We start from the raw sequence: 15,974 nt of genomic DNA, 5'->3' as shown, positions 1-15,974 counted from the left end.
GTTCACACACAGGGGGGGGGATGGCGTCAAAACAGCTTCCTGCAAAACAACAACAACATGCATTTCTCCTCCTGGTATTTCTTTAAAAATATCATTGTAATTGTGCACTTCTCTAACTTATTTTGATCTGTTTCTCCCTGCAGGTAAATCTGGATTCTTACACCAGAGATCACACTAAGGACAACCTGCAGAATGTGACACGCTCCTGCTTTGACCTAGCACAGAGGCGGATATACGGGCTGATGGAGAAGGACTCATACCCCCGATTCCTGCGCTCAGAACTCTACGTGGACTTAATCAACCAAAAAAAGGCTAGCCCCACTCCGACTTCATCTTCTTCATAAGAGCCCTGAAAAGATCTGTGGAGAAGAGAATCACGTAGAGAGAAAAAAAAGGGTCAGACTTGAAAAAAAGTAGAGCGGGCGGGAGGTGTCTTTGTTTGCCTTTTTTTTTTAAACTTTTTGGTTGTGTATGTCATCCTGTCCACTATGATTTTGTTGTTGTTATGATGTGAGAGGACGTGGCAAAGCTATGGCACTGCAAAGGAATGTAGTTTACACAGTTACCAGGCGGATGGATGAATGAATGGACGGATGAATGGATGGATGGTTGTGTAAAAAGTACAGAAGCCCACAGGCGAGGGCTGGAGCAGGAGCTAGTGTCTGATCACTGTTTCTCTTTTTTTGTGGTGTCAGTCTTTTGGTTGTGTTTCTACGTTTTTTCCCCCAGTTGTACTGGAGGAAAAAGAGGGGTTGCTCAGAAAACCCCGCAGACATGAAGACAGTCCGGTACTGTTTTGTCACTTTTTTTCCTTAATTTCCTTTTAAGACTCCCACTTTAAATCCCCTCCTTTCCTCCACCATGTTCTCTGTGAAGCCACTTCAAAGCTGTCGGTACGACACCAAGTCCTTTCCCTTCATGTTCTTTTCTCATTCAAACTGTATTAAAGAGGGGTCAAAAAACAGGATGTCTGAATGAAAGCTAGCATAATGGCTGCTTCACGCACATCTCTGTTAAACACCTGCACCCTCCTGTAAAGCTTCTGCAAACAGCTTTCCCCTTAGTGCATCCCAAGACTGTGGAAAGACAAAGATGGAGACAGAGATGGGCAAAGAACACAAACGTATAAATAACGGATGGACTGGAGCTGTGATGAAACGCAGATATGTGTCACTCTCACATTAAAAGACATTTAAAGTTGCATTCGAAGCCAGTAGCGGAAGAAAAAAAAGACGACTTGCTTCCTGTCTCCAAAGACTGTTTACAACAAGGAACGAAAACTGAAGAATAAAATGTTCCGAGCAGCCAAACGACATTTGCTTTACCATTGTAGCTCATTCTGGACTAATCGAGGAAGCTTTTCTCAGGACATTGCCACGACTCCAGCTTGGTTTATCTTTGGTTTTTCTACACACTCATTGTTTTTATATGCTTTAGCGTTCCAACCTGCACTCCCCATTTCTCCTGAGCAATACACAAAAGGTTGCTCGTTTCTTGTTGGAGGAAAAAAAAAATGTTGTACAAAGGTTTGCCTATTTATTTAGATTAACTTGCTGGATGCTTCTACAGACACCCTCACCTCCTCTAAAGCACTCAGCTAAAAAAGCTCTCACTTTCCTCTTAACCATTAAACAGGTCCAATGCCTGAACTTTAAGTGCAATATTGTTTTTTTATTTGATTGTTATGTTTGGTTTGTTCATTTATTTGTATAGTTTTGAATGTGTATGGGAAAGATGAACGGCTTGAGCTCTGTATTAACTGTATTTGTTAAGAGAGAAAAACACATAGAGCTATAAGGTTGACTTACAACGTAAACTTTCAAGAACCATAAGTAGTTTAATGAATTTTAAGCAAGTGATTCTAACTGTGTGTTAACCCCTGGCAGCAGGCAGCTGGGGGCTGTTATGGTTGTAAATATAATTCTTTAAGAAAACTGTGATAACACATTAAAAACAAACAAAAACATCAAACCCATAGGTCTCTGCTGGTGAACATGGGACCCAGCTGTAACTATGTACATATGAGAGACTCGCAACTATAAGATGACATGTATTGTTTAAAAGAAAAAGCTAGAGCAGGTACAATCTGCTCTTTTCCCTGGTCATACACTGCTTGTAAGGAGTTTTCTGAAATGCATTTTATCATTTTCACTGTTTACAATTCAAAATGCATCTCCTATGATAGCAAGAGAAACAGTAGAGTACATTTGGTGTCAATGCTAATGATAAATAAACCAACCAACTGATGAAGTGCGATGTGTTGTCTGATTATTCTTGTAATGTTCATTTACCAATGTGTATTGGTCACAAACATGCCCATAAGCATGCACTGATACAAATGTAACACACTGTTAACCTTAAGTCAGGGGTGTCAAACTTAAGGCCCGGGGGCCAAATCCGGCCCGCGACTTCATTTTATGTGGCCCCGCAAGAGCTTGCAAAGAATATAATACGTTTAATATATGGTTACATGCCGCTTTACAGAAGCAGGTTGCCCATAAACTACATGTCCCACAATGCATCTCATTTTGTGACATGCGCACTGAAGAGACTTGCAATTATTTGCCCTGGACTTCCGCTTTCAAACGTAGTTAATTATTACCCTATCCAATAATAATCCAATTCAGAGGCAATAATGTAATATAATACATTATTTTATATATATATTATATATTTATATATGTATATTTATATAGTTACAACCGGCCCTTTGAGTGCAACCATAATGCTGATGTGGCCCGCGTTGAAATTGAGTTTGACTGATATGATTTGATATGGTTATTATCAAAAAAGTAACTGAACAATAATTAATTCCTCTCAATGATAACATCCTCACAAAATTGAAACACTGAAAACTAATTTGACATCTAAAACAAGAGCAGTTAGAGGAATATCCACAGTTTACCGTCTGTTTCCTGGTTTAAATGTGAATTTCCTAGTCATGCACACAGTTTACCAACATTTTGGTTTTACCCCAAAAATACACTGCTTGAATAATATTGCTAACTTGTAGGTTTGTTCAAACCTGTCTAACTGTGTGAATACTTTTGTTTGTATCCCCTTTATTCAAATTAATGTCACTGTGTTCCTATAAGTACAATAATATTACCATAACCAAAAGATAGTAAGTCAGAAAGCATTGACCTACGCCAAGGCTAAATGCCTCAGAATGTTTATGAAAGTGAAAATACATACATATACTTAAGTGTATCTGAATGGGTTCTTCCTTATCCCATGCTACGCCCTTTCAATTGACATGAAAATTAGGATGTTTTTACGCAATCCTGCTTACAGACAGACACTCAACACATCGAAGACGTAACCTCATTGGTTGGGGTAATGATGGCCAAAACTACAACAGGAAGTTTGAAGTTGTCAACAGGATTCTCTTTAATAAATCCCACATCTATGAAGATACAAATGGAACAAATACATTGTCTTCCATACTTTGGCAACAGTCCAAAATGTTGGGTGATGGAGTGGAGTCGTATGGAGCTGGAACATCACGACTCCTCCTGATCCCAGCTGTGTTGTTCTTCTGAGAAGAAGAGCCAGTGAGTGTGACACAGGGTCGAGTGTTGAGGGGCTGTTGGGCTGTTGGGCTGTTGGGCTGGGATGAGAGGAAACAGATCTGTGTGTGTGTGTGTGTGTGTGTGGGGGGGTGTGTGTGTGTGTGTGTGTGTGTGTGTGTGTGTGTGTGTGTGGGTGTGTGTGTGTGTGTGTGTGTGGGGGGGGGGGGTGTGTGTGTGTGTGTTTGTCAGTGTTTGGGGGGGTTGATCAGTCTGAAGTAGTGTTGGAAACAGAAGTAACAGCGCCTAATCCTCTTTACCAGCTGCCATCTGTTTTGACAGACACAGCGTCTTTTCCCAAAAGGAATTGTAATCAACCTTACTATCGCCTCTCGTCCTGTTTCCTCTTCGTCCCAATCCCTGTCGACTCTTTGTCTTCAGAACCCACGCTTGTATTTTTGTTTCTACCCTCATCTTTAATGGCATACAATGGAGGGCCCGCACTGGAGCTGGATTCCTTCACCAAATCCTTTGTTTATGTTTCCTTCCTCTTCCATCTGTGTAAACCATATTATAGTGCCTGTCATTGTTTTCAAATTCAGCTGTCACATGAACCCCAAAAACAGCTATAGCATTTCCTCTCTTATGGCCATTGATGTTTCCTCCACAGTTTCCGTCTCTTATCTTACTTGGTTGGAAGTTCAAACGGATATGGAGTCACTCTTTTATTATCTTTACAGCCCTTTTTCAATGTTGTCCTTATAAAGATACCCATGTCTTGTCTTATGGGCTGCAGGGAAATAAGCTTCCCGTTCCTTTTTCTTTATTGCTTTGTCAGTTCAGCTGCCCTCACAGCACACATGCTGTGTAGTTAAAAAAGTGTAGTTCTGGCATAAAATGATCATTCATTGCGTCTGACTAACATTGTTGGGAAATGGTTAAACTTTATAAAAAAAACATTTGATTTCTTGTCAGGAGTTGCAACATTGTCTTTGTGGGCAGAAAGTTATTTAAAGTGGACCTACCATGCTATATTTGAATAATATATTGTAGGGCCATACCTATATAAGGTATATTTATAAGTTTTGCTTTTTCAAAATACCAAACAGATCATGCATTTTAGCCATGCCTCATTTCGCTCTATTTTGCTCTCCTCCACCCTGTCTTAGTTTGCATGCGCTGCAGCTGACCACGAGTGTCGTGTTACCATGCTGTTACCATGCCACGGCAACCTCTCATTCCCCTGATAGGTCAGCTCCTCCGTCCTGACATCAGAGAAATGTTCAAATCTGGATCAGTCTGTATCAGATCCGTTGCAGCCCCTTTTTTAGAGATTTGGGTATGGAGGAAAAGAGAGAGGCTTGTGTTTTCTGACACTTGGTTAGTTCCCTGGAACACCGGGGACACATATTCATGTATAAAAGACGTACACAAGTGCATTTTGCATGATAGGTCCCCTTTAAAGATTCATGTAAAGTCATTTCTACACATCAATTATTTCACGACATTTACAACTCTTGCAGATGATCAAAATACATAAATATATCAGAAATAGTGTGTGTATTTATATCAGTTTCAGTACCATGAATACAAAAAACCCCATAACATGGTTCCTGCTGAATTCAGTGGGAGTCCCCTTCTCGTCTCTCCCCTATTTGCGCTTCAGTCAAGGGGCTTAAGCATTGATTAATCCCTAATTCTCAGATCAGCCTATCCTTTCAGCTCTTGGCAGGTTTACAAAACAAACATCACGTCTCTCCAGCTGCCCTCAGTGGACACCTCAGCCTTGTTTAATGTTGAGGAAATGTGTTTGTTGTTTGCTCGACTTGACAGTAGTACTGCATAGAACAAGTGTCTTTTTGAACACATAGTTTCATCCCCACAGTTTATTGCCAATTAAAACACAATTAGATTAGGATCATAACTAGTTTTCTTTATGCGTATCATTTCTACATTCATCACATTTTCTGACCTGCTGCACAAGGTGACGCCATTATTAACGTCAATATTATGTTTATTTTCTTGCAGCCTTGATACCATCTGTCAATTCACAGATACGGCGTACACATTTGCAGATTCTGGCACAAGAGGGAAACTCGCTCTCTGTGATAAGAGCCAACTGTGCTGAGCTCACCTTTATTATTTTTTCAGTAATAAATAGTGTACCTTTCTTACTGTCCTAATGTGCATAATGTAGTGACTGCTTTTTCGTCTTTTGTTTTCTTAGTTATGTTCTCTGTATTTTATATGTTTGTGTTATGTGTTATGTGTAACGTTGCTGCCTTCTTGGCCAGGTCAGCATTGAAAATGAGATTTTATCTCAATGCTTTTATCTGGTTAAATAAAGGTTAAATAAAAAAATTAAAATGATGGGACATTCACACATGGCACACCTGCCTCATGCACAGCCCAGTGCTTGTGCAGTTAATTAGCATGTAGCTTGATAGCTTAAGCGGATGTCGTTTTTCCTGCTGGTGGACAGGGACTTTAAATACAACAACAGACAGCGGAAGGGACAGTGGAAGGAAACAGAACGTAATTGTCTTATCCCAGTGGTCTAATCAGAAAAAGGTCACTTTTATATATAGATGGCCTTATACAAATAGATAAACTTTATCGGGTATTTCTGATGTTTTAGCGAAATTCTGCACATACTGTAGGCCCCAAATATGACCTATTGGGAGAAATCCTCTAGTGTGGGTGTGAGAACCTTAGAACAAAACTCTTTCATTTGTTCTTGAACACGCGCAGATTAAACCAGAGATTCATGCTGTACTCACAGGAAGCAGCTGTGTCTGTGGACCTCGGAACAAGACACACAGTACGCACACAGAATGACAGACTGCGACCTTGTAGCTATCTGATTAGCGTAACAAAAATATCAAAGAAAGGCCTTTTTTATTAAGAAGATTTCACGATTATGATAAGTATTCACTTTTTTGCAGAGAGTTAGATTGATCCACTAAATATGAATGTACAACTGGCAGCTGGTTAGCCTAGCTTAACATTACTTCAGGATACAGCAGGACAGAGCTAGCTGGATCTGTCTGAAGGAAACTAAATTCATCAGTTGTTGCGCACTTATTCTTACTCTTTGTATTACAACATGCAAATACTGAAGGGTAAGGATTCTTTTTTTCTCTCGTTTATTGTCATGTGCGCTAACATCTCTTGGCTTTGCACAACCTCCCGGGTACGGCAAAACTCAAGGTACTAACTTCCAAGAAACTCTCTATTTATAACCTCCTGTAAAACAAAATAGTTGTGTTGTTTGTTAGTGAATCTAGGGACAGGTAGGAATATTTTAGTTGCCTGTTGTTTCCATGTTTCCAGTCTTTTAAAAGCCCCAGTGCTTTTTGTACTGCTGTGACTGAAGCAGGAGAACTGTATTCACGTTCAGCACAAAGCAATTACGGTGTCAAGGACATTCAGATTGTTCCGTCCTGGAGCCAAGCTGTTCCTGTGCTTAACTGCTGGTTCTGCTAAACTCCTCAGATAATATCACCAAACCATCAATTACATTACACAGTTGTTTTCTGGTACCAGACCGACACCTTAAAACAATATGTTGTCTCATTCTCTCCACCCAAGTCATTTTAAGATTTCTTGTCACTTCTGCTGCTCCTGAAGCTCAAGGACACGGTGTCCTTCCCAGGAGAAGCTTTAGAGGTGACACCTCTCCAGATGGTCTTCCATAATGAAACAGCATTTAATCAACACAGTGCATCAATTTATTTTGAGCTGTAGTAACTAAACTGCAAAATCAAAGTACCTTTCTGCAAGGTCAATGAGAACTTGAAAGCCGTTTCATACAACTGAAGCATCAGGTAAGAGATTTTTTCATGTATACCATTCACGCCATGTGTCCACTTTACGCAATCTCGTATGTGATGGATATTTACACTTTCACGTCTCATTACATTTCACAAGGTTCATTGACACTTCAGGCAGAGACTTGATAGTTGTACAAGGAGATATTGCCTTTATACGTTTTTTTAAATATACTATGTTTCACATGTCATCCTGTAGTCTTGAAGAAAGATTTTTTATTTTATCTCGTTAAGCTACATTACGCCATTGTGCAGACATTCAAATATGAGATTTCGAAATGTTCTCTCAAACCATGTCTCATTGTTTGTTTGTAGCCTTTATTTAACCAGGTGAAAAATCCCATTGAGATCAACGATCTCTTTTTCAAGGGAGACCTTGGTTACACATAAAAACAACAGAAAACAAAAAGGACATCACAACATAATTACAGGGGTATACATTAGCAACCTATTCACAATGACAGGTATCTAATAACATTTCATCCAGCCTTGCTTTAAAATGATGCAAGGGAATCAAAATGTTCAGTTTCAAAAATGTTTGCATAGTGTTCCAAGCTAGCGCACATAAAAGCTTTAGTACCTAAAACAGTCCTAGCACTTGGCACATGTAATAAAAACACATCCTGGGATCTCAGGCAATAGCTACTTGCCACTCTCTGTGAGATCAAAGAGCATATAAGTTGGGAGTTTACCCAACATAGACACAACAATTTCCCAATTTGGGATCAATAAAGTACTATCTATCTATCTATCTATCTATCTATCTATCTATCTATCTATCTATCTATCTATCTATCTATCTATCTATCTATCTATCTATCTATTTATCTATCTAGCTTTATAGATGAATATGTACCAATGACTGAGCCTCCTACAGTAAGTGAAGGTAGACCTGCCTTTGCATGCAAAAGAATGATTCCTCATGTCCCCCAACACTTTCTATTCCCTTAACTCTTCTGAATTATGCCTATAAAGCAAGACGAGTCTTCCATTGTGCCCCAAATCGGAGTATTGTTAGTTTTGTCTCCTTTAGCTGTTTTGACAAGGACCCTGCTGGATATTGTATCAGGGAGAGAAAAGGCAGGCGGATTCTTCCACAACAAAACACTTAAAATGATGAATGGTCTTAGTACAGTAAGCTTAAATCATGCCCTCTAATAGGATTGTAATCAACCTTCCAACCTTCCAACCTCATCAGATTACTCTACTGGAAAATAAAATCCTTCGCTATTGATTGTGTTGTTGCCTAAACCAGCTTCTTTGGTAGAAGTAATGCATGATTATGTCAGTTTGTGGCTATTATTGTCTCTTTACTTTAATTTTTTTTTTATTTAAAGGCTGTGCTGTCCTTTTTTGGAAACCACTGTATCTAAAGTAATGAATTATTGCATGCAAAAGAAGGATTCCTCTTCAGGCTGTTAAGGGCTTGTTTGCGCCGTGGTGCAATATTCTTATACTTAAGCAAACTGGAGCGGTTTTTTTTTGGGCCAGATTTGCCCTTATTGGAGATGACAGAGTTGAAAGAGGGAGACAGAGGGGATAACATGGGGTCGCCAGCTCTACCAGGTGAGCTATACGGCGGCCCAGAAACGGTTAAATGTTTGATATCTAACATATTTTATATAGTCACACAAAATGACTCACACTTTGCTGGCCTTTTTTTTTCATTACTCGTCATCAAGGCTTCTTCAGTGCTTATTCCTCTAGAACTCTAAACATCAAATACAAACAAGTACTTGATGACTTACCATGGAATCCAAAGTATCTGTGTATTTATTCTTATTTGTACATTTCCCATCTATTTACCTTTATTTTTGTATCATTTATTTTGTACATACTTCTGATAATTGTGTATATAACTGACTGTTTTTGCACCCTGGTTAGACCCTCCTTAATTTTGTTACACTGTGCTTGCATTTTGTAATGACAATAAAGTAATCTAATCTAATCTAATATACAATCATGGTCTCCAGAGGCAACACGTGTTGCCAGAGGAGGAAACCTACTTAACTTGGTGATCCACTGACATTTTATCTTGTGTCAACACTGGGTCAAAATGTCATCTCATTCAATGCTGCGTTTTATCAGCTTGGATTTTCGTTTACAATGAGCATTACAGCCTCAGAGAGTGACTAACATGGCTTTAGACTCTTAAGTCTTGTACTCTACTGAAATTAGGACTTATAGATAATGCACTTGGAAAAACCTTGTTTGTAGTTCAGTTAACCAAATCTAAACCAATGTATTTTTATTTCCATCCAATTTAACTGAATCTGTAAATGTGATTTCTATTACTTCTTGGAGATTCTTCTTTCTTTATGTGACAGATTTCTCTGTTTAGTTCCAGTTTGGCAGAGACATGCGTGCACTCTGCCAGTCACGGTTTGTAATTCCTCCTCCTTAGTTAATGAGCAAGCCGTCATTAGTGAGCATGTGTGTCATCAAAAACAGGGAAGTAAACGGAAATGACTCAAGCTCATGATGTCACCACTGCATATCCAATCTACTACCTGTTTGACTCATGGCTTCGAATCATGTGTCGGATTTCAGGAATTATAAAGTAGCCAGTATCGTGGCAGGAAGAAACTGATTCCCACAGGAAGCGCCATTCAGTAAAAACACATTGTAACCTCACAGTGTTTCATTCACTCCTCCATGTTTTGCTGAGTTTATTTGATCTGGCTATACAAAGCATATACTGTTCTTGAGACATGAAATCATTCAACTACATATACATTGTGCATACAAATGTTTAAAGGTCCCCTATTATACTGTTTTACATCAATATATTATAGGTCTCAGATATATACAAAACATGTCTCTGAAGTGTTTGGCTCGAAATACCAAACAGATCATGCATTGTAGCATCCCATAATCCCCTCTGTTTCAGCCCTGTTTCAAAAGTGCTGATTCTGTGTCTTTTACTTTAGATGAAAATAAGGAGCCACTCCCCACGCCCCTCTTGCGGCTTTCACACCAGCGCTTTTCCCTTTCTAGCTCCTAGCTAGAGCTTTTCTGGTTCAGCTCCGGTTTCCCTTTTCAGCTCCCGCTCTGTTCACACCGCCCAGAGCTGCCGCTGCTGCGTCATGACGTCACCGTTTACATCGCTGATTTTCTCCCCAACGGAGCTCACAACAACAACAACGGGCCGGGGACTGCGTCGGGTCGATGATCGTGTTGCTTTTAATCATACGAAGCCAGATTAAATTAAATAACGACTTCTCCAACCTTATACTTTTCTCCAGAGTGCCGTGGTTCATTGTTTATTAATGTGTTTCAGCGGCATTTACCGACCGCTGCAGTGCTGGCCGGCTGCTCTTCCACGAGTGTATTCTCCCGTTAGCTCTGGGTTAGCTCACACGGCTCTAAAGTATTCACTGTCTGACTGTCACACAAGCAGCTGATACATATCCCCAGTTCCCCTTAAGTGAATGTGTGTCAGTCTGAATTGACGCTGTTTGGTGTCAGTCTGAATTGACGCTGTTTGGCATCACAACGCTGTTATGAAAGTTTCTCTGGTATAACATGGGTGATGTTAGCATAGCAACCGAAGCTAAACTGACTACTTGCTAAGCCATTTTCTACAGGCACATTTTACCGGCGTATTTTTCATTATGATTCTACTTGTGATAGTCGGACATGACAACCTGTGCAGCCCATGTATTGATTCCATCCGATAGCTGCTATAATAACAAACAAAACGTCTGCCTGCTCTCCACAATGATCAATAACAGCGAACGGATGGTCAAAGTAAGGTACAAATAAACAGAATCACACGAAGCCTGGTTAGTGTTGCCTGACTTTATAAAGTGTGTTTTTTTTATAAGTGTGTGGTTGCCTTCTAGTCACTTTGCGCAGCGCTACTGCTTGTAGGCAGGCATGACGAGACTCTTCAGTCGACCCATGTTCAGGGTAGGTGGGCTTAGTTTCCTGCACGCCTCGACGTAAGAGAGACGTAAGCGACGCCGCCTCTTAGCTCCGAAGCTCTTGCCTCTAGACCGACAATTTTTTGGAGCTGGAAGTGAACCGCATTCCGGAGCTATGAGGCGGCGCCGCTGCGGTGTGAACAGGAAAAAACGGTACTTTTCAGGCTCCAGCTCCGAGCCGGAGCTGAAAAAGCGCCGGTGTGAAAGGGGCATCTGAGAGATATTTGGTTAAAAGAACACAATGGTGCTCTAGGAGGAGATTCAGGTGATAAGGTGGACGGGTGTTACCTTGGTTGGTGATTGGCTAATGGTTACACAAGACAAAAAATCGTTATGACATCACAAAGTGGCCAAAATCTGATCAGCTCATTTTCAGACAGGTTCTTATATAAATGGATCAGGAGAAAAAGTGAGCGAATCTTTTCCCCTGAAATTTTCAGAATCTCTTTACACAGAGGGGACACATGTTTATGTAAACAATTCATGAACAAGTGGATTTTGCATAATAGGTGACCTTTAAAGGCACAGTTTTCCTTTTATGGGGAATGTATTTTTTGAGAGGCATAATCAAAGGAATGTCTGTGAAAAGATTACGCTCTCACCTATCATTTCATGTCCTCTTGGAGCTGAGTGTTGTCTTTTGTACATCTCTCTGAGTCCTGAAGCAAAGAAAATGACAAATCTGTCATTTTCTTCTCAGCTAGCTGATTTCATGCATGAGTGAAAATAGAAACAACACCTCATCACCTTAGTCAGCCAGCCATCGTAAACTCACATTTTCTTCACATTTGCACACAAGCCATTAATAATGTCACAAACACTTTTGCAACCCAGGCTTTTTTTTCTGGCAGAGTTTCTGGAAGTAAAACAGAGGCTAATGCTTGTGCCAGAAAACAGATTAAGGGTTGTGTAGTAAATCTGATGTGACACTGATGTCTTGCAGCTCCAGCTCTGTAATCACAGGATGTGGAAACAAGACTTCATGCATGGAAAGCCCAAGACAAGAGAGGAAAAACTGTAAAAGTATTGACACTCTTCATCCATCTCTCTTTTCTCTGTTTCTTTTGTCTGATCGCCGGATACACAGCACATCTGGAACTCTTGAAGTGATGGATACACAGCACATCTGGAACTCTTGAAGTGATGGATAAACAGAGAGTCTCTCATGACTAGAAAGCAGAAATAGAAAGGAGATAACAACTTGTTTTGTTAACACCAATCCAGCAGTGATGTGAGGAAATGTCAGTCACCTCTGAACCCATTTACTACAGAACTATTTGACCCAGCTTTGTTTGCTATTGTACAACATAGCCGGTGCCAGGACACCTTTTAACCTTGCCACATCAGGTCAAACTACTCATCTTTCTTCTGTTGCCATGTGGCCCTGGATTATCTTAAGCCATGTCATACGGAGAGGCTGATCAGGGGAAACTTGAAGCACAAGGATTTTGGTGGTCTAAATAGTAAGACATGGAATTACTGGATTACTTGATTTTAAGTAATTTTCAGCTCGAGTGTATTTAGCTGCTGCTTTACTTCATCCTCAAACATGGAGTGGAAAGTGTTGGAAACTTAAACAGTTATGTGTGGCTTGCAAAAGTCAATGAACTGTTCATGTAGAAAGAGAAAGCTGCCCTTAAAAGGAGCACAGATTGTAGATTGTCGATTGAAATGAAAGCAACTCAGATCAGGTGATCATCAGCCGACCTTCTTGAAAAGACAACATTTGCTCTGGTGAGTTCCGTTTGAACACTTGTTATTTACATTCTTTTGTATTTGCATCGATGCTACTGTATTATAAGCTGAAAACACATCACATAACATTTCCGCCTGTACCAAAGTCACTTCCTTTTAATCTCATTGATTCTATTACTCACATTTATGACGCACAGTGGATGTGTACCTATATTTACAACATCTTGGTTCCTGTATTTTGAGTGCTCACAGAAGTACTCACCAAGTTAATTGACTTTAATGACACAGTGGGACACTTGAGAGCAAATCCATCATTAATGTTATTAAAGCCATCTGACAAGTTTTCTCCACCACCTCTTAAGAAATATCTATAATAACTCTCTGTAAGTAAGTCATATCTGCGACCCCTTTCACATTACACAGTCAGTTGGTCTAGTGCTAGTATAAACCTTTGGATAAAGGACTGGCTTATCTAAAGCTAGTAGAGTAGCACTTTAAATGTTTTAGCTCTATGAAACCTGATGTACTTATATGATTCTGTTTTCTTCAAGTTTGTATCTTGTTGGTCGAATGCACTTATTGTAAGTCGCTTTGGATAAAAGCGTCAGCTAAATGCAATGTAATGTAATGATTAGAGCCATTACACCAAAATCGGATAAAAAAGGAAAGCATGTCCACCTCCACTAAAAGCATGAAGTTTTGTATGTGCTATTTGTAACTACTAGTCAGAGAATCAAAGGCTAACCTATCGCCTTTCTCCACTGTCTCCAAGCATTACCAAATGGTGTCCCCTACCAAGCTAAATAACACATCATTTCATTTTCCACAGTGATACTAAACTGGGCTTTCCTTCTTCTACATTACTTAAACACAACATTGGTCAAAGAATCAAACGCTCCTGAGAAAAAGAGAGATCCAAATGCAATTTCAGCCAAGAGATGGAGGACATTACTGCTTTAGGAATCTGCGTAAGAACACACACAAGCTGAAACACCAACAAACTGCACTTCCTAAAGAATATGCTGTACACACTCCATGTCCCACACACAGCTACTAATCAATACAAGATGTACACATGGATTAGGTGTACTGTGAGCTGAATGATTGATCCATTTTCTGTTTTTCTGTCACAGAAAAACCTTCCTTTGCAGAAAGGGAAATATTTGGGTAGCAACTTGAATCCGAACGTTTGGATGAAGTTTATCTTCCGTCACTAAGAATGTGGTGACTGATGGCATTGGAGGGGGTTTTCATCGGTTTCCATCTTGGCAGCGAGTCATACATCTGCAAACTGGATCTCCCTCAGGGGTTTGAGTGTATCAGCCAAGACTGTGCAAGCTAATGCGGGAGGCAGAAAGCTGACACATAAAGGTCGTAGATGTCTTTGTTGGCAAATAAATATATCTGTTGAACTGTATGACTATTGAAAGAAGAATATTGACAGTTTTCATCATACCGAACCTGCAAAAACATATTTATTGGGCCCTTTGAGGCAATGAAAACAAGCACTAAACATAATGTTCTTCAAAAGAATGTCAGCCTTCTTTCAATTCTGCTAGAACATTTGTGTTTTGCAACCAGATGGATTTAAGTCCAATGTTAATGATCTTTTTGTCTCTATTCTATTTTACCACTACGCAATTCAAACATTGGGTCTGCACTTTGTTTTGTTCTGCAAAAGTATCCACACATAATTTGTGGTTTTCCAAGAAGAATATTTCCTAGGAGGATCCATTGAAAAGCCATACTTAGCTCATACCATGTAATTATGGCATTAGATTGAACATTCATACAGTAGAAGATTTGCCACAGCTTACAGCTGCATAAAATACATTCTTAACGTCAGTGTGCTGATGCTGCACCCACAAATTACATCGGACTCAGGATGAAAATCTTTCAGGAAAAATGGTTTAATTGTGAGGCCACAGTTTATATACCCAAAGTTTCTTTTGCGCCTCAAATCAGAAATAAAGTAAATGGGGGTATGCGTAAAAATACAAAAATAAAGTGCATATACTATATATAAATTAATACAGTGACAAAGGAGTGAACAAATACCTATAAATACACTTTATTCCACAATAACTCCCAAACAAAGTCCCCACAACAAACCTTGGTATACTTTATAACCCCTTTAAGTTGTGTCTTATTCTTAACATGTTAGCAAGTGTTTTCCATGAGGTAACGACTGTTTGTAGGAGTGAATCTGACAAAGGAGGGGTCTAACATCTGGATGGTAACACCCAGTGTTAGCAGTTATGGATGTGTCGGGGCAGGTTACTGTGTGATTTATGATGGAGTTGTTTGCCCTTCTCTCTTCCTGCTTGGCTCATGGCGTCGGGGGGGTCTGTGGGCAGGTTGTTGAGGATCGGCGCTGTCACACAGGATCAGAGGATGACACGGCAACAGATGATTCATATGCAATCACAAGAGATGGCTTTGGGCCATCTCTTGTGATTGCATATGACTAATTCTTTAATGGTGCATTTATAGGCCACCAGATGAAAATGGACGGTATTACGATGTAAAAATAGACCACGAATGAAGGGGGTTGGGTGTAAAGGAGGACGGACAACGTAAAGTATAAAGCAGAACATCAGAATCAGGGTCAATATAGAGGCGGTCAGGAAAGGGCACAATATAGCATACTGCAACAACAAAATGACAAGGACAATTGCTTTTGCTTAGCAGTATTTTTTGTATATAAATAAAGAGATACTGCACTTCGTTCTCCTATGACTTTACTTTTTCAGGTTCAGCTTCAGGATCATATTATTTATTAGGTAGCTAATGGTTTGCAGTTAAAAGACATGGTATCCATTTAGACACACGTTGTAAATAACACAAGCATATCTCACATTGCTTTTTTCTTTTTTTTCTTTTTTTGCAATTGATTGTTTTTGGCAGGTTATCATTTTAAAATAAAATGAAAACTCTTGTACAAAGGAGGCAGTAATCATTTAAAAATCTCTTATGTAAAAAGCAAATGTTTCCTGGCTGCTATTCATTCTATT

At 39.7% G+C, this 15,974-nt stretch overlaps 1 protein-coding gene across 9 annotated transcripts in view; it reads left to right on the top strand.

The window, feature by feature from the left end:
* Positions 1–2,250, top strand: part of rgs3a (regulator of G protein signaling 3a) — a 127,603-nt gene extending 125,353 nt beyond the window's left edge. For all 9 annotated transcript variants that reach the window (XM_034122862.1, XM_034122864.1, XM_034122865.1 and 6 more), the window contains one exon: positions 144–2,250. In XM_034122862.1, the coding sequence (XP_033978753.1) occupies positions 144–344 (201 nt within the window). In that variant the 3' untranslated portion in view covers positions 345–2,250. The remainder of the gene's footprint in view (positions 1–143) is intronic.
* Positions 2,251–15,974: the final 13,724 nt, after the last annotated feature.

Source organism: Trematomus bernacchii, unplaced genomic scaffold (assembly GCF_902827165.1).
Source record: "Trematomus bernacchii unplaced genomic scaffold, fTreBer1.1, whole genome shotgun sequence".
NCBI lineage: Eukaryota > Metazoa > Chordata > Actinopteri > Perciformes > Nototheniidae > Trematomus > Trematomus bernacchii.
The sequence above is the reverse complement of the archived record's forward strand: the minus strand, read 5'-3'. Positions and strand labels throughout refer to the sequence as shown.